Source organism: Rosa rugosa, chromosome 6 (genome assembly GCF_958449725.1).
Source record: "Rosa rugosa chromosome 6, drRosRugo1.1, whole genome shotgun sequence".
Lineage (NCBI taxonomy): Eukaryota > Viridiplantae > Streptophyta > Magnoliopsida > Rosales > Rosaceae > Rosa > Rosa rugosa.
In genome coordinates, this window is record NC_084825.1 from 21150067 (window position 1) to 21176955 (window position 26889).

The 26889-nt window shown below is 38.1% G+C and overlaps 3 protein-coding genes across 4 annotated transcripts in view; 1 reads left to right on the top strand and 2 right to left on the bottom strand.

Moving 5' to 3' along the window:
* LOC133718212 (uncharacterized) overlaps positions 1-26889 on the bottom strand; it is a 42299-nt gene that overhangs the window by 12747 nt on the left and 2663 nt on the right. The gene's annotated exons all lie outside the window — the stretch shown is intronic.
* LOC133715724 (uncharacterized) lies at positions 6613-9014 on the bottom strand. 2 transcript variants are annotated; one of them, XM_062142340.1, is made up of 4 exons: positions 8152-9014; positions 7526-7613; positions 7042-7128; positions 6613-6876 (listed from the first exon to the last, which is right to left on the bottom strand). In XM_062142340.1, the coding sequence occupies exons 1-4, from the start codon at positions 8471-8473 to the stop codon at positions 6771-6773; spliced, it is 603 nt and encodes a 200-aa protein (XP_061998324.1). In that variant the 5' UTR covers positions 8474-9014; the 3' UTR covers positions 6613-6770. The 2 variants fall into 2 exon arrangements, with proteins under 2 accessions (XP_061998324.1, XP_061998325.1); XM_062142341.1 differs by having other exon boundaries at positions 6613-6890.
* LOC133718594 (desmethyl-deoxy-podophyllotoxin synthase-like) lies at positions 9226-11176 on the top strand. The gene is made up of 2 exons (XM_062145463.1): positions 9226-10221; positions 10329-11176. Exons 1-2 carry the CDS (start codon positions 9295-9297, stop codon positions 10938-10940), a joined length of 1539 nt encoding a protein of 512 aa, XP_062001447.1. The 5' UTR covers positions 9226-9294; the 3' UTR covers positions 10941-11176.

A 26889-nucleotide genomic window follows, 5' to 3' on the forward strand; every position in this document is an offset into this window, starting at 1 on the left:
TTTGTTGTCCTCTGTAGACTAACGTGGAATGTGGATAGTCAGACTGTATACATTATTGCATTATATTGATTCATGTTGTCCTTACATGGTCTTGGGCCATTGAACCTTATGATTCTTAATTCAAGCAAGTCACTATTAGTTTTTTTATTTTTTAATTTTTTAATTTTTTTTATCTCATGGAATGAATTGATTGATGTTGCTAACATGGTTCCTCCAATTAACTAGTCATGGTAAACTGTTTGTTTGGCCTGCTACATCTGCTATCTACTTCATAGAAGTTGCGATGTAATAGATTGATGGATGTGTATCAATTAGGCATTTATTGTACTCACCAGGTTTCTGTAACCCTTAATGATGAATGCTCATTAAATTTTTGGACCTTATGTATTCTTGTACTGTGGATAAATTCTCCATGATAGATATAACTCCTAGTTTTAGTTTAGATCATGCACAGTTCTTATTATTGCTTTTATTTCTGACTTTGTATAATAGTTGCTCATTGAGCTGCGGTGGCTCACCTTAATTCCTTTTTGATTATTTTGTGTTACCCTAATATTATCTTGTATAATATTCTGTTGTCTGATATATGCTTGTTAGATTAGTGTCCTTTCTCTTTCCTCAAATGGTCAAGGGATATATTTGGTTTAAATTTTAATCCTACATTATCTGTTGGGTGTATTCAATTTGGTCATGATTGTTGGTTCATGGAAGGGAATGGGAGGTTGTAGCTTTCTGGTTACATTGTGAGTTTGTTAGTTTGTGGCCGTGTTCAAGTATAAATGATTCAGATTGTTGGTGCGTGATAGGTGATACAAAAAGTTTGTCAAAGAAATTGGTGTCTATATAAATTCTTGAAATTCAGGTACAAAAACAAACCTTTCTTCATATTTTAGATTCTAGAATATATCCTGTGGTGGTTGGATTTCTAAGAAATCAGTTATGTAGAGGAATGGTGGATAGTCTTGTACTAGCCACTTCTGTCTTTACTGTGAACTGAATTTGTTGGAGTAGGCTATGACATGCATATGGTCACATTCATGTGCTCTTAACTTGCTAGTCTCTTTTGTGCCTTTTAACCACTCTGGTTAAATTTACTGATTTAAATGTAGTTTTCCCAACATGGAGTATCAAATGAGCATCTAAATATTTTTACAAGAACTTTAGGTTGAAAAACAGGTCACAATAATTACATAAATTATTAGATCTTACCAGTAGTGCTCAAGTATCTGTTTTTCATTAAGCTGAAAACAGGACACAAATCGTACAATCACATTCATTACAGCTTGAACATAAATTACTCCTTGGTTTTAAGGTGATGGCTTAGACCTTGCATAAGATGAAAGTGCATGCCAAGGGACATGAGGAACATATTTTTAAGATTGTCGACCGGTCTGCCTTGCAGAGTAGTTGATGACTTATCTGGTTACCATAAAAAGATGGATCTCATTATTAGATCTTACCAGTAGTGCTCGAGTATCTGAAACGTAGTTCTGATTCTATTAATATATACTTGTGTATCTGCACAGGGGACAAAGAAGTCCAGAAAATGTGGTTAAGATTGTGAGAGAGTTGATTTTGAAACCTACCCAACTAGGGATATATACCCTTCACCGATGCTTATTGTCTCGTTATCACTCTCCGTTGCACTGTTAATCTTACCTAGATGCCAATTTATTTTCTTTCATCCAATACCATATGAATATGGATGTAAATCTGTTAGGGTAGTCAATACTGAGATTACCACCAACTCAGCTAGTTTTGTTACTGTTTCAAATATCAGTTTGCTTGACTGCCTGTGTATTTAGAGAGATGGACTTGCTTTTAAGGTGTAAGCTTATTCATTGACAACATACGTGGCATGCGCCACTGTATGCAGCAAGACCTGGTTGTTTATCTAATAATCCTGCAGTACTCATTTAACGTTCTTGATTTTTTCACTATAGATTGTTAGTTATGATAATGGTGATTGGACGATTCCTATCCAATTGATTTTGTACCAGATGGTAGGATTTTTATCTGGAATTTGTTCACCATGAAATAGGTAACTGTATACCAAGAGTCAGCAACGTTATCTTCTATTTTAGCTTGGTTAAGTGAGGATAAGCAATATTATTTGGCCTTTAAAGCCCACAACACAATGCAGATTTTGTAGTTGCTGCTTCAAATTTGACGTCACTTGTTTAGTAAATGGCCGGATGGGGAACTTTTAGTATTGATACTGGTCTTGGACTTGAATGATCAAAATACTGTGATAATGTTTGAACTCTGGTTTGCTATGTATTGAGGTTGCTAGCTGCTACTTGTTCGTTATTTAAGGTTTAAGTCTAGCGCTCATACTTCAGGCCTGAAGTACTGAATTTGTCTGGGAGTCAGAAAATGAAGTACTGAATGTATAGAATCTATTGAATGGTATCTGTACCTGGTCTTCAAGGGATAACCAGTCAAATAGGCCACTTGCCGATGCGCTTCTTGCTCTTCCTGTTGTTCTTATTTGGGTGATATCCGCAAAACAAGATACATACTAGCTTGTTGTAACCGAGATCAAGATACATGAGGCTAAACAGCTAGATATCCTAGTAGAAATATAGCCACGAAGTGAATTCTTATCCAGACACAAAGCCTTGAGTCATATGCAAACGGCCAATTTGCGGAAGGATTTGATGTCCAAAACTACAACTATTGTTCTGGAGCTCTAGTTGCCTAAGTTTCCTGTGTGGGGAGATATGGAACCAACCAAATTCTGAGACTGTAGGTCTAGCATGCATGGTGACTCTTTGATGATGTCACTGCAGGTGATGCCGTGCCAAAGGCAAAAGTGAATAGATTCATTCCGAGAGCTCTTGAGTTGGAGGCGATTATGATCCATCTGAGCTTTGATAGCTAGCAGTGCGAGTCTATCAGTTTCAGTCCCAATCCCAACCTATTCTGGCTCAAATGCATGGAAGTACAATAGCCAGCAAACAATAAGAGTATAAAAAGTAAAATATGAAAATCAATTAATTTCTTTTCCCAAACCTCTATTTTCCGTTGTCAATAAAGACACATTGAGAGAAAGGTATTGGATATTGTGAAATTTCTCAGTTCCATCTGCTAGCTGAGATTGTTGACTCAAACACTGCTCATTCCAGATACTCAAAGAAAATGGATAGGCTAGACAACATAACATCGAAAACAAACTTCTTTAGGTGATCTTTACACAAATTTTTCATAAATCCTAGCAAATGCACAGCGCACAAAGAAGATACTAGCTACATGAGTAGATCGGTTTACAATCATAATTTGAAGAGATTTACATGTAAAACAAGCTAGACCCTCGGCTAACATTGTTTCTCATGGAGTGGATTTCCTTATAATTTCACCCCACACAAGTTGACAGCCCAATGAAGCATATATCCAGCTTCATTAACAGTATGCATCAGTGTTAGACATGGTATTAATCAGATTGCAGTTTTCTACCGTGGTAATCAGACCAATTGTTGTGGTGGAAATACATCTTCAATTACCCGTCTACCATGGTAATTCTTGAGTTGTTGACTCTGGTTGTCTTCTGTAGACAGCTTCTGTGGCACGATTCAAGAACTCCTTTAAAAAGGCTCAAGCGTAAAATCTCAAGAAAAATGACAAAGCGGTAAAAAGAATTAATATTTACCTTCTCTTTGAAAGGAAATATCTTAGTGCTGACACTATTTGTTCATATCTACCAAAATATTTGATAGGATCACCATCACTTGCCATCTGTGATACAATGGACAGTTCCTAAATGATGGTTACTATACTGGTACGATTCCTTACGATTATGAGGTTTACAGAGTGATGATGCACAGCATTTGATATAACAAAAAGAAAGACTAAGTGCGAATTTAATGATGTTTTCTCCTCTTTTGGTCACTGCTTGCAACAAATGACCAGTGCTGTTCAACCTCCAGGTTCCAACAAATAAATGAGCCTATCAAGGTTATTTACATCCTTATGCTTTTACATTTTTCTTATATTGATTGATCTTGCCTAGTTGGATTAGAACTTTCGAAGTTTTAGACTGTCAGAACTCAGAAATAAAGGGTTTGTTGCAAAACTTCGAGCTAAAAGCATCCTGTTTCATGTGAGTAATTTATGTACTAAATCATTTGGGGGAGCATACATGATCAGACACTAACTGTTTTTTCTTTCTTTCTTTTCTTTTTGGGTGTTGGGAAGAGTAAACTTTTTTTGTTTAAATTTCTTATGAAGGCTATATCTTTAAGGGGTGGGGTTAAGTAATATCTTGTGTAGTTAGTTGTCTGCTAAGGTAACCAAAAAGTCCAATTTGTGTTGCTGTTCATGGTCAACCGTTTACAGTACGTTAGTTCAAAAATTTGGTGTCAGGACTGAAGCATGCCATCCATTTTAGTACGTGTATGTTTAAGCTAGCAGATGATTGTCAACTTTTCAGATAGGTTTTTGATGTACCACTGGTAATAGTCAGGAACCTGGCATCCCACCTTGTGCCCCAGTAAGATTTTGAGGAAGGCAATTGGTCGAGAATGTCGGTCTGTTTTTGATACAGATGCAACAACCATTTCATGCTCAAAGTTGCATCATCAGTTATGCTTGTGATGATGATACTTTGATTTAGAGAGGTGTAGACCGTGTCACTTCTTTAGTTCATGTTGTATTTGATGCAGGATTCTCTTATTACTAGTAACTTTATGTTGGATCTCTTAGATAGGTGAAGAAGAGTAGAGAATGTCGGTTTAAGTTGGTACAATTAAAACAAGCATTTCGTAGTCAGAATTGTAGAACCAGATGTGGTTGTGATAATGAGTATTTTACTTTTGAGGCTAAGCTGCAATTGAGCAGAATTGTTTAAATACAGCTATATGAGTATATGCTGGATTTTATTCTAGAAAGGCGAAGAAGTGTGAAATTTTCATTAGGTATTGAAACCTTACCCACTCCTCTTTAAAAATGACATTTCACTATGAATTAAATGAATCAGGCAAAATGTAATAAAACATTAAAATGGCCGGACAGGATTGCAAAAGAATATAGTGAAATGAAATGTCATTTCATTGTGAGATTTGATAACTTCTGGCAATTTGAATCATCTTCTCACTCAAAACTAATAATTATATTGCTGAGGAGATGGATAGTGAAAATTGAAGACCGGAGATGCCTTAAATTACATTTCATTGATGTAGTACTGGATTTTGATTATACTTGTCAAGCAGAACAAAATTATGGAACTCGTCTATGTGGCATTGAAATTTTTGAGCTGGGTGAAGCCTTTCAGCATTTATAATTCTATATTTTCTGAATGAGTGTATGCATCTGTTTCTCCTTTGTGGATTCATGAAGTGATGATTTCAGGGGGTCACTACTCACTTAGCTTTCATGCATTCGTTTTAATCAGACTGTTTGGCGATGCCACTGCACACTACTCACTACTCACTTAGCTTTGATGCATGGATCATCTACTCTAACGTCTTTGGCTGCATCATTGTCAGTTTGAGTTCCAACTGAGCTTGCTCAGTCATAGACTCATAGTCATTGTTGTAAAACATGAAACAGGGTAGTGAAAGGTAAAAGAGCGTAATGTGTTGCCGACTCATTTGAATCTGACCAGGGGGTCTTTGATTATATTAACAGCCTTTAATGATCCAGTTGAGAGAAGAGAATATGCATGACAAGCAAGAGATGCTTTATGTTTATAACATAACTGTATAAGAGTTCCTTTTCTTTCTCTGTTGTTAGATATGTTTCGCTTTTTGCTTCTACATTTTCCTTTTGTGGCGTTGCCACATAGTTGAGGACAAGGTCCGTTTGTGTGTGGCACATATTTGCTGATTTTACCATCTCTTGTATAAAATAGAAAACAAGGATCTCATGCCTCCTCATGTTACCTCTTTTGTGTTTGTATAATCTTCCCAATGCTAATCAGTTAAGTATGAAATTTGGCCATACCTGAGAGATTGGGAATGGTATATTGAAACAAGAGCATATAATGACAGATTGGACATGATGTTGCAAGGGTAAGATAAACTGGGTGTTCATAACTGGTAGATTGCAACGTGAAAGTCTATAAGATACCCAGATCGAGTAGAGACAAATGCATACCCCTCTTATGTGTAGTTATATATGTGCTAGATTAGCTTCTTGTTTTGCATTTGTTTTACATATAAGACAATTTATATTTGACACACACTACAAGAAAAAACACGTTTAGCAACTTGCAATTCACGTTGTCAATCACTTTTGACAACGTTTGGCGCATGTTGTAGATGCCAGAGTCATTAAAAGTCCATGAGTCCTTAACATCGCGCTTTGCACGTTGTCAAAAAGAGGCGACGCACGTTGTTGTAATTATTCAACAATGAGCTCTGCACGTTGTCATAAATTTTCGACAACGTTTCAAGTGTATGTTGTAAGTTTTAACAACACTCTCAGCATGTTGTCTTTAGTTTTCGACAGCATACATGGTATGTTGTCATATTACTGAATACGTTGTTATAATGTTTCAATATATATTATTGCACCCAATTTGCTGGGTTCTTTCCTTTACCTTTCTCGATTACTCTGTAAACATTCACCATTACTTGAGCACATTCCCATGCCAATATTAGTAGACTAACCATGTAAAAGAAAAATATACATTTCATTAAGAGTACCATATTGTCTAATAGATATATTCCTAACAAAAAATGCAAGACAAAGTACTGAATCCTTTGTGGATCATTGGTAATTGACAAAACAAGCATTGTTGTGACTACAAATATCATAAATTAAGAGGAAGTTCAATGGATCCTATCGGGTTCTAATGCTCTGTGCAGTTTTTCCAGTAACTTCAAGAATCCTAGCAGCTGGTTTGGCCAACGAAACCTGTAATATCTAAAGCTATGCCTGCGCGATAGATACTGAAAACATGAAAGCATTGTCCAACAGTCAGGAAACTAACACCAATCATCTGTGTGTTTTAGGTTATTAAATCGATTAACCTGTGGAGTGACATTTAAAAGGAAACAAAGATGATTAGTTTATTATTACTGCATCCCAGCAATAAATTACCTTAGAGCACAACAGGAAGACCATGTTGCAACAGATTCTCCTGCTGCAAGAATCCCCTTTCTAAGCATCCATGGACTGCTGGAAAAGCTATGCAAATGAAAACCTAAAAGTTAATGTAACCAAAATGTATGGAGTACAGAGCAACATTTGCCATGCAACTTCTAGCCTTCTGCTCAAAACCATTATGTGCATTACCCTAGTGAAATACATGACCAAAACAATATCTTTGAACCTGTGTTCTTTACTCAACATTTATAGTTTTACCCGACTATCCAATTACCAATAATGGAGTAACGATAGCAGCTAACTGCTTGACTACTTGCAGCTTTCTATCAAAAACATTCTGCTAGACAATACCTTTGATTGCCTTTACCATTTCCAACAGATCAAAAGCCTGAACATGATCACATAAAAGAAGGGCATAAATTCAAAGCACTGTATAGTAATAATTAAGTTGAAGATTACTTTAAGGCAACAAACCAACCTTAGAGATAGAAGTAAACCAGGCCTGCAAATAAGAAAATAAGTAAGCCCCTTGCAGATCCATGTCGGCATACCACATTTTGCATCATCTGCATATACACAACCACATTAACATCAATCTGATCGATCGTTATGCAAATTACACAAACCGAAACATCAAACGTTGCCACAAATACCTGATACACCATCCATTAGACCATCACTCTCAGAGGATGATTCCCAATACAGCTAAAATTAAAGTATTTCAAATTCACTCTCAAAACCACTTTTATCTAATTCTCATGAACATTCATTATACTGTCCACAGTTGTACACAGTAAGACTGCAATGTCTCATACTCACATCCTTCAATCGAATTTTTATATCAATTTCACTATCTAGCATGAATCATCTTTATTTTCAATGCATACCTAGTGTTCGACAATATGCCAATTCAGGAGGAACAAGCAAACATGAAGAAGCAAATGAATAACAGTGTTTTGCAGCTGCGAGGCTAAAAGCTGAGTTCTTCAAACAATTTTCAAGCTAAACAACATGCTGTGCTGATTAGAACGCAATAGGAACCAAGACGATGAAATTGAAGGTGCGAAACAGTGGAACACCTAATATGAAGAAAGAACGAAGTACCTTCGTAGCCGTAAACGCCAGAAATCCGGCCATCGAAATGCTTCGGAGATTGACAACCGAGGTCGGCAGTGAAAGTGGAGTCAGTGGCGCAGTCGCCGGAGCCGAGGCAGAGGATGAGCTGGTAAGGACGTAGCTGACGCTGGGCGGCACGTGGGAGGTACGCGAATGATTGGAGGACCACAGCCGAGGCAGAGTCGATCCTGCCGTCGGCCAAGTGGCTGAGCGGGATGTGCTCGACGGCGGCGACGCCGGAGAAGTGGTCTTGCTTCATGGCGAAGTCGTCGATGCAATTGAGAGCGACGGCGGAGGGAAGCCACGACATCGTTTCGTGCGGTTTAGGGTTTAAGCTGGTGAGGGCGAAGCCGTTTGAGAGAATGAGAGTCTAGAGCTTCAGAGTTCAATTCTTCAAGCCCAGGATTTTATACGTTTTGGATCTCTGATGGATTCAGAGGGCTGATTTTTTAATATTTTTTTTCTTTTTCTCTTTTTTTCTTTGAGAAAGATCGAGTTGAGTTTGTAGTGACTTTAGTCCACAGCCCACAGGTGCTTGTTGAGCACAATTGTTCTGCAAGTTTTCTTGTATCTTTTTTCTCAAAGTTTTAACAGTGTTCGCTGCACGTTGTTGTTTTGAAAATATTTAACAAGATGCATTTATACTTGTTAATGTTTTAATTGACAACTTAAAAATAAAAACGTGTAAGGTGAGTTGTCAATAACTAAATTAACAACATGCAAATGACGCATGTTGTGGTATACAGTTTTTAACAACACACATTGTTTGCCCGTTGTGGAAAACTATAAGCAACAACGAACATTTATAATATGTTGTAAATATGATGTTGTCGTAGACCATTTTTCTTGTAGTGACAGAGAATACTATTATTATTTTATCACCCAGTCACATCTAAATTATCACCCACCCACACAAGAAGAATTAGTACGCATTGTTGACCTGATTAGTGCTTGAAATCTCTATGTATCAGTATCAAACTATCAATATACCTATTTGACCTAATTATCATCGTGAGTTGTTTTCCAGTGCTTAACACCAAGTCACCAGCTAGGTTCGTTGCTTTCTGAATCCCAAGAAAATTGTACCTTTGCTTGCTTGCAAAATCAAAGCCCCAGTGATAACAGCTTCTCATGGTGCCCCTAATGCTTCAAATTCAAAATGTTCCTTCCCTTCCTCTCTATACTTCTCTGATTGCGCTAGTTATCCTAGTTCTATATTGGAGGAGATTGAAAACCAGCCATACCTCAATACTTAGTCTACCGCCAGGTCCGCAGAAACTACCGGTTATAGGAAACTTGCTTCAGTTGGTCGGCTCACTACCACATCATTCTCTAAGAGACTTGGCCAAGAAGTATGGACCAATCATGCACCTCAAAGTGGGACAAGTATCAGCCGTAGTGATTTCATCTCCGAAACTAGCTGAAGAGGTGTTGAGGACACATGAGACTGCTTTCTCGCAACGCCCCACTGTTTTTGCTATTGAGGTTTTGTCCTATGATCTTTCAAGTATCCTCTTTTGTCCTAATAATGATTATTGGAGGCAAATGCGCAAAATTTGTGTGTCGGAGCTCCTAAGTACAAAGCGTGTGCAGTCTTTTGCATCAATAAGAGAAGAAGAGGCATGGAATCTTGTTGGATCAGTTCATTCCTCACCATCACAGCCACAGCTAGTCAACCTCAGCGAGATGATTTTCTCCATGCAAAACGGCATCACTGCCCGGGCAGCCTTGGGGAAGAAGTGCAAACATCAACAAGAATTTACATCATTGATCGATGAAATCAACCAGCTTGCAGGAGGCTTTGCAGTGCCGGATTTGTTCCCTTCTCTCAAGTTCCTTCGTCATGTCACACGTTTCAAGCCTGCCCTTGAGAAAATACACGGAAAAATGGACAGTATGCTTGATGAAATCATCAATGATCATAAAGTGAAAAGAGAATCATCAGCTGGTGATGATCCTCTGCAAGAAGATATAGTTGATGTGCTTTTACAACTTCAGGAGTCTAGTGATCAGCTCCAGCTTGATGTCAAAACCAAGCATATCAAAGCTATCACCATGGTAAGAATTTAAATAAAGATTAAGTCTTATTTCTGATATGTTAGCAATTAGTGGTACTTAATCTGCGGTAGATGCAACTGAACAGATAATTAACCTTGGATTTTCAGGACATGTATACTTCTGGAAGTGAAACTTCAGCAACTACCACAGAATGGGCAATGGCAGAATTAGTGAGAAATCCAGGCGTAATGGAGAAAGCACAAGCCGAGGTACGACAAATTCTTGCAGGCAAGAGGAAAATCCATGATGCAGACATTAAGAAACTAGACTACCTGAAATTGGTCGTAAAAGAAACTCTAAGGTTACACCCTCCTCTTGCCTTAATCGCAAGACAAGCCACTCAGAGATGTAAAATTAGTGGATATGATATACCATCTGAAACCAAACTCTTGGTCAATGCTTGGGCCATTGGGAGAGACCCAAAGCATTGGGGGGATAGTGCTGATTGCTTTGAGCCTGAGAGGTTCCAAGGTTCTTCCATTGATTTCAAAGGGACCAACTTTGAATTTATTCCATTTGGGGCTGGTAAGAGAATGTGTCCAGGCATATCATTTGGAACTGCATCGGTTGAGATTGCACTTGCTCAACTGTTGTACCACTTCAACTGGAAACTCCCCAATGGGACAAAATTAGAAGAGCTTGACATGACTGAATCAATGGGAATGAGCGCAAGGAAGAAGAATGACTTAAAAGTTATTGCCATTCCTTACATTCTGTAATGAAACAATTAGCTTCTCTTTAAAGTTTTTCCAATTGCATTTACTACTCATAGTTTTAAGTTTTTAACGTATGTCATATGTGCTTCTAACAAGGACGTCGTATGCTTCGAATAATGTCTTTTTACATGCAAGAGTATGGTAATTAAATAGGTTGTATTGTAGACATTTGCATCGAATAAGAGTCATTTATGTTGGGAGAAATTTTATGTACCCTTGACCCTTGTATTGTACCTCAATAAACGGAACTGCATGTTCAGTTTTCGGTTATCAGAAGTGAGTATTTTTCCAAAAAGTCGATGGAAATTTGGTCCTCTAAATTGTGCAACCAAATAAACTTTGTTTTTTTTTTTTTAGAAGAAAATAAACTTTGTTGTAATGCAGACATGCAGTAATGATGAGAAAATAAACTTAATTTGTTGCAATGCAGTAATGATGTTAATCAACTGACAAAACAATTTGGTCGGAATGATTTTTGAGAGGAAAAAAAAAACTATATGGTTTTGATTGCTAAATTGCATGGTGGTTGGATGACATTCACAACTGTTGTTGACGTCCAAAATTTAATCAGCAATTGAGATGAGATCGTTGAGGTTGACGTCCACAAATTGGTCGGCGTGACCTCCAGAACTTGCCAGAAAGACAAAATCCTAGATGGGATATATATACCAGTGCAGTGCCCTTTTGGTCGATCAGGCAACAACTTCTGAAAACACAACTGATGTTCACTGGTCACCAACTGGACAAGGAAGCCTTAGATTCTTTGCAAGATGTAACTACTAAATTGATGAGTTGTCTATACTGTCATATTCCACTTGGGCATCTACATAATTGGTTCCAAGAATCAACACAACTAAACTATAGCTTTGCTTGCAATTAAAATCAAATGATAAGAGCTAATGGCGCCCCTACCGCTCCAAATTCAAAATATTCCTTCCCTTCCTCTATACTTCAGTGGTCGCCCTAGACTAATCCTAGTTCTTTGTTGGAAGAGATTCAAAGCCACTCATATCCCAATACTTAAGTTGCCCCCAGGTCCAGGAAGCTACCAGTCATAGGAAACTTGCTTCAGTTGGTAGGTGCATTACCACACCACTGCCTAAGAGACTTGGCCAACAAGTATGGACCTATCATGCACCTCAAAGTGGGACAAGTATCGGTTGTAGTCATTTCATCACCTGAATTAACCAAAGAGCTGTTGCAGACCCAAGAGGCGATCTTCTGGCAGCAGCCTGGTGGTGATCTTGCTGTGACAGTTTCCTCGAATGTTCTTTCAGGGGTCTTTTTCAGTCCCTACAATCATTTATGGAGACAAATGCGCAGGATTTGTGTTTTGAAGCTCCCAAGTAGAAAGCAAGTGTTGTCTTATCGATCAATAAGAGAAGAAGAGGCATGGATTCTTGTTCAATCAATTAAGGATCATCATCAAACCAAGCTTGATCATCTTAATCTTAGTGAGGTGATTTTCTCCATGCAAAACAATGTGATTGCTCGTGCAGCCTTGGGGGAAAAAGTGCAAACGTGAAAAGGAATTTACAGCATTGATCAAGGAGTCATCAATCCTCACCGGAGGCTTTGCCCTGGCTGATTTTTTCCCTTCCCTGAAATTCCTCCCTTATCTCCAAGGTATCAGATCTGCCCTTGAGAAAATAAACAGAAACGTCGACTGGATTCTTAATGATGTCATTAGTGAAAAAAAAAAGATAAAACAATTACCAGAGCTCATGACGCTACTGGAGAACAAGAAGATGCTCTTGCATGTTGATGTCCTTCTTAAACTTCAAGACGCTGGTGGACTTCAAGTTGATCTCACAAAAACCAACATCAAAGCTGTAACCCTTGGTTCTTTATATAATTGTCATTTCTATTATAAGCTAACTGGTTACCGAATGTAAAGTAGGTTGTGTAAAAAAAATAAAAAAATATCCTATCGAAGAGGGAAAAACTTGTGACGCAAGAAATTTCTCTTTCAAAGAATTCTAGAGCAGTTTAAGAGAAAAGATTCACAACGATTTGGTTACTTTTCTCAATCTCTTATGCAATTTGCATTTATCCCAAATATAATATCATTCATGATCGAATTTCTGTAACTTTCGCTTTTATTTTTTAAGGTTAAACTGTTTAGATGGTTGCAAGTGTTAGCCCTAGCATTGTTGAGCAATGCAAAACTTCACCATATCATCACTCAGTTGGTTTTGGAATTCTGAATGTGTGTATTTTGTTTATGCAAGAAGTAACAAGTAGAACTCAACAAAAGGACAGTGAGGTTGCCCGGCTGCCTTAACATTTCAGGAGTCTCACATATTTGGTTTCTTTTTACCAGTTGTTTCTACCGCTAGTACACAGTAAATTGAAAATTCTCTACGAAAGGCACCAATGGCATCACAAGATCAGGATGAAAATTTGAATTTGCACTCTCATGGTACATTTATACCTTAATGTGAAAAATTCTTTTTTTTTTTTTTTTGGTCGAAGAAAATAAAGTTGTATTAGATGTTTCAAATGATACACCACAATACAAGAGGTACAAAAAACCCCAGCAAATAGAGGCACGTAGGCCCAGCAAAAAAGGCACGTAGGCCCAGCAAAAGATAATTAAAGCCCCTAACAGGCTTGGCCCAAATACAATTTGAAAGCCCATAATTGAAAATGAAAAACCCTAGAACTAATGCTAGCAGCCACCAAGAGAATAGCAGCTCCATCCCTAGAAAACTACCGCCGCCACCTCCATGTCGTTGCTTGAAGAGTATCAGCCACCAAAGCACCATCTTGCTTCCTTCTACACCGGTTGGGACACAACACACAGGGCTCAAAGATGCCCAAGAAACACCAAGGGTAGCAAAGTGTGATTGCAAAAATCGAGCCACTCGCTGATGGGGAACGAAAATTCGCCAACGGGCGTAAGTTCGTTTAGCGGTGGTGGAGAACGAAGCAAATCCGGAAGCACTAGCAACCAATTCCATCCAAAGAGGACATGGACAATTTCGAAGGTAGATCTGGACTAGAGGAGTAGAAAATCGGTGACAAAAGAGCATAATTGGGTTGTAGGGATGGAGAATGTAAGGGGTGGAGATGGGGTGAAGGCGGTGAAGATGAGAGCTGTTCTCATTAACAAAAAGCCTGTAAGAGCAGTATGGTGTGGAGAGGTAGAGAAATGGTAGATGGGTGAAATAGGTGGAAAAGAGAGAGGAACAAGAAGGTGATTGAAGGGGTGGAGGGGGTGGACGGGATTGAAGGGGTGGGGTTGGAGATGGAGGTAGAGAAGGGGGCCGGTAGACTCTCAAAATAGTGGCTGGGTTAGAGAAAATTTCTAGAGAGAAGGTAGACCCTCTCTCTCTAGAAACTTTCTTTCCGTCTTCCTCTTGAATTTAGTACTTTGTTGTAACATGTGAAAAATTCATATTGTGGATTTATTCTGGTCTAACAGTTATAATATATCGACAGGAGCTTAGCTTCTACTGTGGCAATGGATGATGCATCCAAAACACGAGAGTCTTTGATGATATGTCTTTCAAACCAATTCAAATTTCGGTATGACACGCAATAGGAATAGGAACCTAATCCTATTTCCTAATTGATTCAAACAACAAAAAAGAAAAAAAGAAGGTGACGCCTATAAAATAGGGATGACAAAAATCTTCATCGGGTAAGGTATCCATCGGGTATTCGACCCTAACGGGGAGAAATTCGGGGGAAATCGCGTAACGGGGATGGGGATCCCCAGTATTCAAATTCTGAAATCGGGTACAGGACGGGGATGGTATTTTGATACTCCATCCCCATACCCACCCAATAAGAAATATCTGAAATATATATATATTATTTATTATATTTTTTTTTTGATATTATTTATAAATAAATATTTATGTAAACTTCATCTTTTGTCAATATTTAAATTCTCTTAATAAATATGTTCAAAAAAAGAAAGATTCTTTCAATAAAAGATCTTTATCAACATATCAATTTTCCTTGATTGAAATAAGAAATTTATTTTATTTTGATGTTTGATTTTAACTTCATATTTTACAATCCATAATTATTTGTATAAATTTTTATATAATAAATTAGTAATATTGTTAACGGAGATTGGGGCGGGTGGGGACCCAATCCCCAATGGAGACGGGGATGGGGAATCCCCAGTATCTTATTACGGGGATCGGGGCTAGTAAAGGGGATGGAGAATGATGGGGATGGTAATTTAATCCCCTTACCCTACCCTTCCCATTGCCATCCCTACTATAAAACGATACGATATTCATCTCTAGGGTTAGGGTTTAGGGAAACTTCATGAGGCGGCCATATCGAAGTTTCATTTGTCCGCCGGAGGGCAAACACCTGTTTTTGAATCTGTCAAAATTCGGGGTTCGGGTCAATCGTAACGATTCTGATCGGATTGGCATCAACTTTTGTTAATCGATTCCATCGCCAGGACTACGAGAAACCTCCTTAGACCTAAGGAGATAAACGAGGAGACTGAGATTCAGTATGAAAGCAGGAGAAGATGACAAGATCCTCAGGCTGATGATTTCTTTCTTAGCCAATTATTCTGGACTTTTTCGACTATTCCCATCCAAGAGGAGTGGCTGCATCAGAATATTCATGTACCAGGTCCTATAATATATCGATAAATCTTGCCTTAGGGGACGGTGCTCCACGCCATTGAGTATGTCAAGTCAAGAGAAGGAAATAATCCGGAAAAGGTTCGGCTGGGTAAATCTTTGATCAATTGTGTTTGGCTCCAAAACCAGTTGCCGTACAAACTGTCTCTTTTGAGTGCGCGAGCGTGCCAGCACCGTGAGGTGCAGTCGTCGGGGAATCCCTTGACCTGACTTCCTCTTCAAGCGTTGCGGACGAGGAGAGCACCAACCTCGTCACAAGGTTCTTTTCCTGCCTTCCGGAAAATGACTTCTTGCCTTACGGGTAAGGGCTTTGGTTGTGATCTCTTCGCGTCACCGAATCGATACTCAACGTTGTAGGTTGAGCAGAGCAATCACTGGGAAGTTGAGAGAAAGCACGGGTTTTGCTAAAACGTGACTTTAGCTTCGCTGGGTTGCGAGGGCGTTACCCTTGCTTCGCTGGTTTGCAACTGGGTTGCAGGTAGGTTTGCTCCGGAGAGGCTTTGATAATCTGTGCGATTAGTTGATTTGAGAGTTGTCTTTTGTTGTATCGTCTTTAGCCTCTATATATACGCTGCTCGTAGATTCTCCTTCCTAATATGAATGAAATTAGGCCTCATCAACGGGCCGGGCCGGGCCTTACTCCATTTTTAAATAATAGCGGGCCGGGCTTTATTGTAAATTGAAGGATCCAAGCCCATCCATTTAATGCGGGCCTCGCGGGCTTTTTTGGGGCGGGCCTTGCGGGCTTTATTTACAAATAAATCTTTAAAGATAATATTTTTTATAAACTTATATTTATATATCATACACTCCAAAGAGTAACCTCTATCAACTTAAATAAAATGGGAAAACCGACCGTTGGATGAGATTATTATAATAAATTATGAGCGTGGTAAAAAATTTAGCCAATTTCACCATATTTTAGAATCCGATCGAATTAGTCAACCGTCGTCACTTGTATGTTTTCTTGGTTGACCGATGGCATGACGACCGCGAAACGTGCTTATTTTTTCACATCACGTCTGTAAATATTCCATCGATGGATGTGCGTAGACATAAGATAAAAATTTCAATTTTAATTACAAAGAAGTTTGCCTATATCAATTTGCCTCCAAAAGTTGTATGACTTGTATATTGCATTTAAATTGTTGAGGTTCATTCTAAAGCAACCATTAAGTGGAAAATGAATTTAGAGAAATCAACCGCTCGATTGAGAGATTGTAATGTTTTATGGTGATTGTAAAAAATTCAGCTAATTTGATTCTCGTTTCGAATTCGATCAACTAGGTCAAATTTAGTTACTCTTATAAACCTTATATTTATATATCATACACTCAAAAGAGCAACCTATATAAATTCAAATAAAATGAAAAACCGACAGGTGAATGTGATTATTACAATAAATTATGAGTGTGGTAAAAAATTTAGCCAATTTCACCATATTTTCGAATCCGATCGAATTGGTCAACCGTTGTCACTTGTATGTCTTCTTAGTTGACCGATGACATGACGACCGCGAAACGTGCTTATTTTTTCACATCACGTATATAAATATTCAGTCAATGGATGTGCATGGACATAAGATAAAAATTTCAATTTTAATTACAAATATGTTGGCCTATACCAATTTGCCTCCTAAAGTTGTATGACTTATACATTGCATTTAAATTGTTGAGGTCCATTCTAAAGCAACCATGAAGTGGAAGATGAATTTGGAGAAACCAACCGCTAGCTTGATGGAGATATTGTAATGTTTTATGGTGGTTGTAAAAAATCCAGCCAATTTAGTTCTCGTTTCGAATTCGATCAACTAAGTCAAACTTAGTTACTCTTATAAACCTATATTTATATATCATACACTCCAAAGAGCAACCTCTATAAATTCAAATAAAATGAAAAAACCAACCGGTGGATGTGATTATTACAATAAATTATGAGTGTGGTAAAAAATTTAGCCAATTTCACCATATTTTTGAATCCGATCGAATTGGTCAACCGTTGTCACTTGTATGTCTTCTTGGTTGACCGATGACATGACGACCACGAAACGTGCTTATTTTTTCACATCACGTATATAAATATTCAGTCAATGGATGTGCATGGACATAAGATAAAAATTTCAATTTTAATTACAAATACGTTGGTCTATACCAATTTGCTTCCTAAAGTTGTATGACTTATACATTGCATTTAAATTGTTGAGGTCCATTCTAAAGCAACCATAAAGTGGAAGATAAATTTGGAGAAACCAACCGCTCGATGGAGAGATTGTAATGTTTTATGGTGGTTGTAAAAAATCCAGTCAATTTAGTTCTCGTTTCGAATTCGATCAACTAGGTCAAACTTAGTTATTCTTATAAACCTATATTTATATATCATACATTCCAAAGAGCAACCTCTATAAATTCAAATAAAATGAAAAAACCGACCGTTGGATGTGATTATTACAATAAATTACGAGTGTGGTAAAAAAATTAGTCAATTTCACCATATTTTCGAATCCGATCGAATTGGTCAACCGTTGTCACTTGTTTTTTAGAATATATATGCACATATTCTATATAGAAGTATGAGAACTTCCACACACACACACACACATATATATATATATATATAAACACACACACACACATATATCTATATCTATATATATATATATAAACACACACACACACACATATATCTATATCTATATATATATAAACACACACACACATATATATAAACATACACATACACGTGTGTGTGTGTGTATATATATATATAGGATTTTTCTCAGGTAAGGATGTCCTTACCTAAGGTTTAGGTACGGATTTGGTGTTTTCACCCACTTTCCGATCACATTTTCACATCTTAACCGTTCAGTTTTTAGGTCCTAATGTATAGATCACTTCTGCAAAATATCTATTATATATATATATCTATTTTATATATATATATATATAAACACACACACATGTGTGTATATATATAAACACACACACATGTGTATATATATATAAACACACACACACATATCTATTATATATATATATATATATATATATATATATATATATATATATATATATATATATAACACACACACATGTGTATATATATATAAACACACACACACATATCTATTATATATATATATATATAATAGTTTACGGGCTTTTACGGGCCGGGCCAGATTTTTGCGGGCTTTTTGGCTGGCCTCCATCGGCCCACCGAGGTGGGCTTTTGCGGGCTTTTTGACGGGCCGGGCTTTTGGTCCTCCTGGCCGGCGGGCCTCCGTCGGCCCACTTGATTCGCGGGCTTTTTAATAAGACCTAAATGAAATACTATATTTTAGGCCACAGTTATTGGCCTTTGAATCAAATCAAAACTCTTAATAGTTTTGATAACTATCATGAGTAATAAAAGATTAACTCTGTCGTAGCAATCTTCTAGGCAAGGTTAATTACCTTTTTAGAGTCCTGGACGTAATCTTCTTGGCCGCGAGCTGTTGGATATGCACGTCTTATCTGTTCATATATATATCTTCGCGAGCACTCTTATCTCCATGCAATTAAGGATGGTAATTTCCTTAATTGATCTTCTGCCATGCATGAACAATTATATACATATATATTCCTTGTCACTTACAATCAAGGATGATAACATGCTTCCATGTATTGCACGTCCACTATGGCTTTGGGTTGACTTAAATATTGGTAGTGCATGGGCTGATGGCCTACCTTGGTACTCCTTCCTTAATTGTCACCATGCATGTACATACATCATGATTACATGCCTACTATCCACTGTACGTGCATGCCATTACACATTAATTGCATGGGCAGCCATAATAATTATTGGTGATGAAGGCTAGTGAAGGATAATTGTATCCTTCCTTAATTGATCAACCCAATCTGCTCGCGTTCACGACCGTGATAGAGATATATGCGGGGCTTTGATAATTGCCTTGCATGGCTCGCGTAATATCGGCCATATATGTAGCTGCCAACTTTCCTCTTGCACAATACTTGGCAACCAAGCAAATCACAATTAATTATCAAATATATTGATAATTAAATAGTAAATCAATGAATATCCAGATTCGCCTAAAGATTGCTTGATCTCCAAGTAGGCTTTATTATTTAGCCTCTAAATAATATATTCCGAACTTATCGAAAATATATCGCTTGAGCCACGGATATTGGCCCGGTTTCTCTCGAGTCCCCCTTATCGGGAAAAAATGTTATTTTAGGTTCAAACAAATTGAATATTGCGAGTATTTGGAGCTTTGTATAGCTTTATTGTAATAACCTCGATTTTCAATCGAGAAATACTTGGCGGCAGTTTTATTCAATGAAGTATTCATTTCGATTTGGTGGAGAATAATTTTACGTCAAATCTCAATTGTTATTGTTGTAGCAAGGATTAATCAAATTTCCCCTACATTAATAATCAAATCCTATATTTCTGGTTTAAACACAAAGTAGTGGCAATCACTTTGTTAAAAAAAAATGGAGGCGTGCTATGTGTTTCAAGCATTAAGTAAAGTAGTGCGACACTAGTTTGCTTTTTATTATACAATTGTATAGGATTGGTGGTATACCAGCTTTGGAGGAAGAAGAAAAAAATTCATTTTTCTCTCGTTCTCTCTTTCTGCCGAAACAACACCAGAAAAATCTGAAGATTTTCTCCAAGCTAGTTCTCGCTCCACAGGCCTTCGATCGACCCCAGACCACGTTCCACAGCTTCGACTCTTCCTTTCGCAGCTGCCGGTAACAGCCTTTCGCCGTCTCGTGGGCCGTACACGGCGGTGGAGTACGAGGCCGGTTTACCCCCGTTTTGATTTCAAGCTTGATATCTCAAGCTACCAGTCACCACTCCTCACAAAACTCCATCCACGAGCTCACCTCAACCTCCTGAAGCTCCCAGAAGTAGCCTTGCACGGCGGCGCTACTCGTGGTGGCGGCTGGAAGCCAGACCCGATCAAAATCGAAAAACGAGCTATCAATCTCTATATCTCTAGCTTTAGACCATCGTTTTGGGTGATTCTTGAACTGGTAAACTCACCTTGAGTTTATTAACAAATCTCCAGAAAGAATCGAAGCGATTTGTGGAAGTTTTTACGTGGATCGGAGCACCTGCCGGATTCTGGAATTTTTCCGACCACCGAAGCTTTCGATCGATATATCTAGAGCTACAGGACGTCGTTTTGAGTTTTTCTTGGACTGGTGAACTCAGAGTGAGGATCTGAACAACTTTCCAGAAGGGATCGAGGCCTGAAGTTGCAGTTTTTACGTCGAACTAGGAGCTCGCCGGTTTCTGGGTTTTTTCCGGCCAACCGACTGGTTCGAGGTAATTTCTATCCCTTCCGGTCATTTTCAGCTTACATGCTAGTTAGGAAAATCATTAGGCATGATGAGATGAAGAAGGGCAGCCCGGCCCCGACACCATTGGCGGTGGTCGGCGGCGGCTCTGCCACTAACTCCGGCGGCCATTTCCAGCCACCTCTGGGGGTCAAAAATATGGTTTCTATACATTTTTAGATTCTATATTTCAATACGATCTTGTCGATATATTATACGCAATTTTTGGATATCGTATGATTAAGTTATGAATTTTACGATTTCGATCGATTTCAATCGTTCGATTTGTGATCTGTGAAGATCGGACCGTCCGATGGACTTGTAGTTTTGATATGTTGGTCTTACGACTGTCCCAGTGGCTTTGTGTGGTCATGAGCGAAGATCCGACCGTTGGATCTTCGTATAATTGCTAAACAGTGATTAGGGAGGCGATTTGTGAGAATCCGTCCGTCGGATTTTCGTATAAATTGGTAAAGATGTTAGTAAGGACAATTCAGGAAGATACAACCGTTGGATCTTCGTGATAATTTTGGAGGATGACTTTAATGGCGATCCGTGAGGATCTGACCGTTGGATCATCATTTAATTTCGATCCGATCGTTGGATTGTCATTTAAGTATGTTTTTGAGTTGTTGGCTAAGTTGAGATCATTATTGGATTAGGTGATCGATGGATTTATTTGGCGGACAATTTGTGAAATTGTTGTTGAGCTGTTAAGAAGACGCAGCTGGATTACAGGTGAGTAAACCTCACGTGGTTCATATTACGAACCCAATATATTTAATTTCTTTATTTTATTGCAATCATATGAACTATAGTTGGTATTAATAGGCATTCCTGTGTGAATGTCTGTATATATATTATTTACGTGAAATAATATGTATTGTTGGAATTGTGTTGAGTTTTATTGTTGAGGAACAATAAATTGTTGTGATTTGTGGAGATCAATAGGTCACGGGGTGACCAAGGCAGGAAATAGGTAATCACGTCTTTGGCCGGACGAGTGGTTACTTTTCAGTTAGAGCTCTAGTCTGTCTGCATCTTATGAGGGTAACGGGGAGTGACTCATAAGTGTATATATATCAAATGTCGAGTGCATCTTATGAGGGTAACGGGGAGTGACTCATAAGTGTATATATATCAAATGTCGAGTGATCTTATGAGGGTAACGGGGAGTGACTCATAAGTGTATATATATCTATATGAGAGTGAGATAGTGAAGTGGTTTTGTGGTAGTCGTTGTGATTGTGATGTTCCTACATTTCTATACTTGAGTTAAAGGAAATGTATTTTAATAAATCAACAGTTCATTCTTGTTTACTCATACGAGCTGTCAAAAGCTTACCGGGTTTTGTGTTGTTGCAATCCCGGTACACTATTCAAACTGTGTAGCGGGTACTACTACAGGTCAGGAGAATCAGGAAGGTGATCGAGCTGCGTAGAGTAGCTGCAAGTGTGTTATTCTGATTTTCTATTGTGAGGTTTGTTATGCTCATTTAGAGCTTTACAATTTTACTTGTGAGAGTGAATTTGTAATAATAAACTCGAGGTCTTCGAGATGTTATATTTGAGTGGCGGGTGGTGTGTTTGTTTTGAGAAAAAAAAATTCAGAACGTTTATTTGATTAAGTTGTTAAATTCATGTTTCGGATTTGAATTTGTTATTCAAAATTCGGGGCGTGACATTTATGGTTTGCTTTCATTGCTTTTAATCAGTTCATGAAAATGATTTAGAGCTCTCATTGAATCACCTATTGTCTAGCTTTATGGGTTTATAAGGATTGTTTGCTTTCATTGCTTTTAAAGAGGCACTTTAATGGTTTCTGAAGCATATTTGCTGCTCTATTGTTGCCTTCTTATAAAGGCTTCTAGATATACTTGAAGCCATTACATGTTGAGTTATACTTGTTGCCTTCTTATAAAGGCTTCATATTTTGATCCTTGCCAACACACACTTATCTTATTTATCTCTCTTGCGTTAATTGTTTCAGTCGCTGTGAGATCTAGAAACACATTGAATCGTCTTTGACCATATCATCTCTTGCTATGGTTTTATTTTGCAACTTGTATGATTTTTAATTTGAGGCAACCTTCCTGACTTGTCCAAGCTAACATTCTTTTGTCTATGCAAAAGGGTCTTGATTTTTCATTTTTAAGTTTTTTTATTCACTTGCTGATGATTGTACTCTGGAAGCTAGGTAATATGTCTTCCTCACTATTGCTGGAAATCTGCAAGACTAGTTGTTTCTTGGATATGAGAGACTAGTTCTTTCTCCCCTGTGAATATTGTACTAGAAATTTGTGGAACGAGGAAACAGGACTTGAGGCCCTCCTTCTCGATCAATAATTCTTTGTATGAGTGATTCTATTGCGACCTCCAAATCTGCTCAAGTACATCACTCTATTATCAATTATTAAATGACATATATAACCTACTATAAAATGACTATTAAGGACAATAAAAAATATTATATTTATTTTATGTAGACTTTCCAATTCAATAATATTAGATTGTATTCTTTATTATTTCCCTTATCTATTTCATTTTCCAATTTCACTACATACTCATTAAAGTTTTCATAAAGCTCAAGCTCCTACTAGTCCAAAGATAAAACAATAACCTAGGTGTTTCTGGAAACCTGCTGCACCTGGGAGTCTGAAGCTAAACGTGGATGCATCTTTCTTACCTAACCAAACCAAAGGAGGAGTGGGAGGAGTGCTACGTACGTAATAATACTGGGCAGGTTGTTGCTGCGTTTGCTGGTCCCATTCTGCATGCTGCTTCCCCAAAACAAAGTGAACCGTACGCCATACGTGCAGGTCTTGACCTTGTGAATACCCTACAGGTACAACGTACAGGTCACTATTGAAAGCGACTCTATGGAGGCAGTGGCTGAAGCCACATGTGTCGATCATAGTCTTCTTGCTAATGGGGGCCTAATTGACTACATTAAGCATGCCATGTCCTTTTTTTTTTGAAAAGAGCATGCCATGTCCTTAATCCCTCGAGTTCAGGTGCAGTATGCTCCACGTTCATGCAATTTAGTTGCACACAGATTAGCAGGCATAGGCTTTGAAGCTACCCATCACCGTGTGTAGACCCCTGAATGTATTCATGATGTTGTTACCTATGATTGTAATCACCTCACTTGAGGGCCTATCAATTAAAAGTATATCTTTGTTTCAAAAAAAAAATAAAAAATTCAAGCTTTCATATATATTCAATAAGAATTAAAAATATGAGTAAGATCATGTGACATAAAAATGTATGATATATATGTTAAACGCATATTGGTGAGTAAATCTTATTATGATTTATGACCTAAATCTAAGTCTATCCATTATATTTGCAAAAACAAAAAAACAAAAAAAAGAGATAGCTAGCAATAAAAAAAAAACTAAAAAAATATTTAAATAATTAATCATGAGGTATAAAAAATAGAGAAAAAATAAACATTAAAAAAAATGATTTCTTCATTTTTTTTTTGCACAGCTAAAATAAAAAAACACAGAACAGTTCATGTTATTTTCTTATTGATTAGAAATTAATTCTTGAAACTCAATACCTTGTGTTTGGTTTTTTTTTAAATTTATTTATTGGAAAAGAGATTTATGCATGTTGTTTGATTAAGAATTGTATATGTAATTAAGATTTATAGAGTAATTAAATCATTGAAAATACTAAGTTTTTTATTTCAAAGATAATAATTTGTTTGGTTTAGTGAGTAAGTTTAGTATTTGAAAATTTAATAAGAGGTGCAGAAAGTATAGAAGTTAAGTGAGTAAATTTGGAGCTTCCAATAGCAAAACTCTAATTCTTTTTGGCAATAATAGAATTGCTTGTTTGAACTTCCTTCTTCAGAGTGCCTTAGCATATAGTGAGTGACGTCTATACGTTACACGTACAATTATACAAAGACGTGTTTTTTGGTCTGAAGGAATTCTTTCATAAAACGGCCGCAGGCAGAGAGACAAGGCCTGGGCCCTAGAGACGAGAGTCAACCAGGAGTCTCAAAGAAAGGAACAAAGCTAAAGAACTAAGATACTAGCCAACAGAAACAAAGCAGCAAAACTAGAAAAGAGAGCATGTCAACTTCAACATTTGGAGGGCAGGGGAGACCGTCCTTGGAGAGAATGAAAACAAGGGAGGTTGGGGGGTCTATTGACAAGTGATGCCAAGCAATGTGCTGCTTGGTTCACTTCACGGTGTACCCAACACCACCGGATCTGGGAAAGCAGAGCTTCCTTCTGTCTGAGAATTGGGTAAGCTTCCCAGCTTGAGTTCTTTTTTCCCTTGATTGCATTTAGAGCCTCTCTTGAGTCTGATTCAATTTCAACTTTGTCCCCCCACCCTTGCCCAGATGCCAAAGAAAGCGCTTCTGAAGTTCAACTTGCCTGAAGCACATGAGCCGTCAGCATTCAATTTGATGAAGTCCGATTGTGGAGGTACCCACTTTTGATCGCGGATTCGTGCCGTCATATAGGTCTCATCATGATTCTGATTGCCTTTTTTATTGACATGCAGGAACTCCAAAGCAGCAGAAGAAGCAACAAGACCCGGATCAGGCAAGGCCTCACCCTTATGTTCCTAGAGTGCTCCGCATCTAGCAGCTTTCCATATATGCCAACATAAAAAGGCCATCTGCGTAAGAATCCAATTCAGTTGCTCTGTTGTGAATACTTCAAACCGGTAATCCATCTATCAAAACTTGTTAAAAGTCTGAATGTTTGGCTTGTAATTGATGGTGCTTGCAAACCATACTCTCTCTCTCTCTCTCTCTCTCTCTCTCTCTCTACCCATTTACATAAGAAGATCATATGTTCGGTAGATTCTGGGGCCAATTTGCAAAGAGGGCAGAGGGGGATGTTTGTGATTTTTCTTTTGAAAAGGGCCAACGTTGTTGGAAGATAGTTAGAAACTGCTTTCCACAAGAAAATTTTGATTTAGCATTCTCCATGCTAATGGCTCAATAGTGTGAGATGGGTTGGCTTTCTGATAAACTGGCTTAGGGACTTGCTCATGATACCAATGGTACCCAGACTTAACTGAAAACCTCCCTGACTTCTCACTTGGCCAAACATATGAATTAGGATCTCCAATCGGCATCCTCTTAATCTCTTGTATTTCTTCTTGAGACAGGAGATCGGCTATTGAGTTTATGGAGTTAATATCCCATCCAAGCACGTCCTCGTCTATCAAATCTGCAGCATACGTAGGGGCATCCACTGGGATTGGGTGCCCTGCTGGATTGCAGCTCAACCAAACATCAGCCCATATCTTTATTGATTTTCCATTCATCACTTGCCATCTTCCACCATTGGCAATAATTTATCTACCTTCTAAAAGGCTAGACCACGCCCAGGACGCCTTTCCCCCTTTCACTGCAGTCATGAAAGTCCCTTCTGGGAAGTAGATGCCTTTGATAACTTGTGCCCATAAAGATTAAAGAGTGAGGGTTTTGGATTAATCTCCAACATTGTTTTGCTAAGAGAGCAATGTTAAAACTCTCCACATCCCGGAACCCCATTCCACCTGAAAGCTTTGAACTACACATTCCTTGTCAGTTCTTCCAATGCATTTTGTTTGACTCCTCCGAGCTTCCCCACCAAAAATTGGCAATAGAAGAGTTGATCTCACTACATAGGTTTGTCGGGAATTTGAAGCATGACATCGGATAGGTAGGAACGGCAAAGGCCACGGCTTTAATCAACACTTCTTTCCCTGCCTGGTTAAGATTGCAATTTTTCCACCCCTGAATCTTCTTTGAAATCCTTTCTTTCACATAACCCAAGGCCTCCTTCTTTGAGCGTCCCCATATGGTGGGCATACCAAGATATTTCCCTGGATTATCAGTTGCCTTGATACCTAAGGAGTCACTCAGTTGCCTTCTCAGGTCTGTTGGGGTATTGGGGCTAAAAAAGATATTGGACTTATCAAAATTTATAGCCTGACCTGTAGCTGTGCAGTACTTCTCTAGAGTATCCAGAA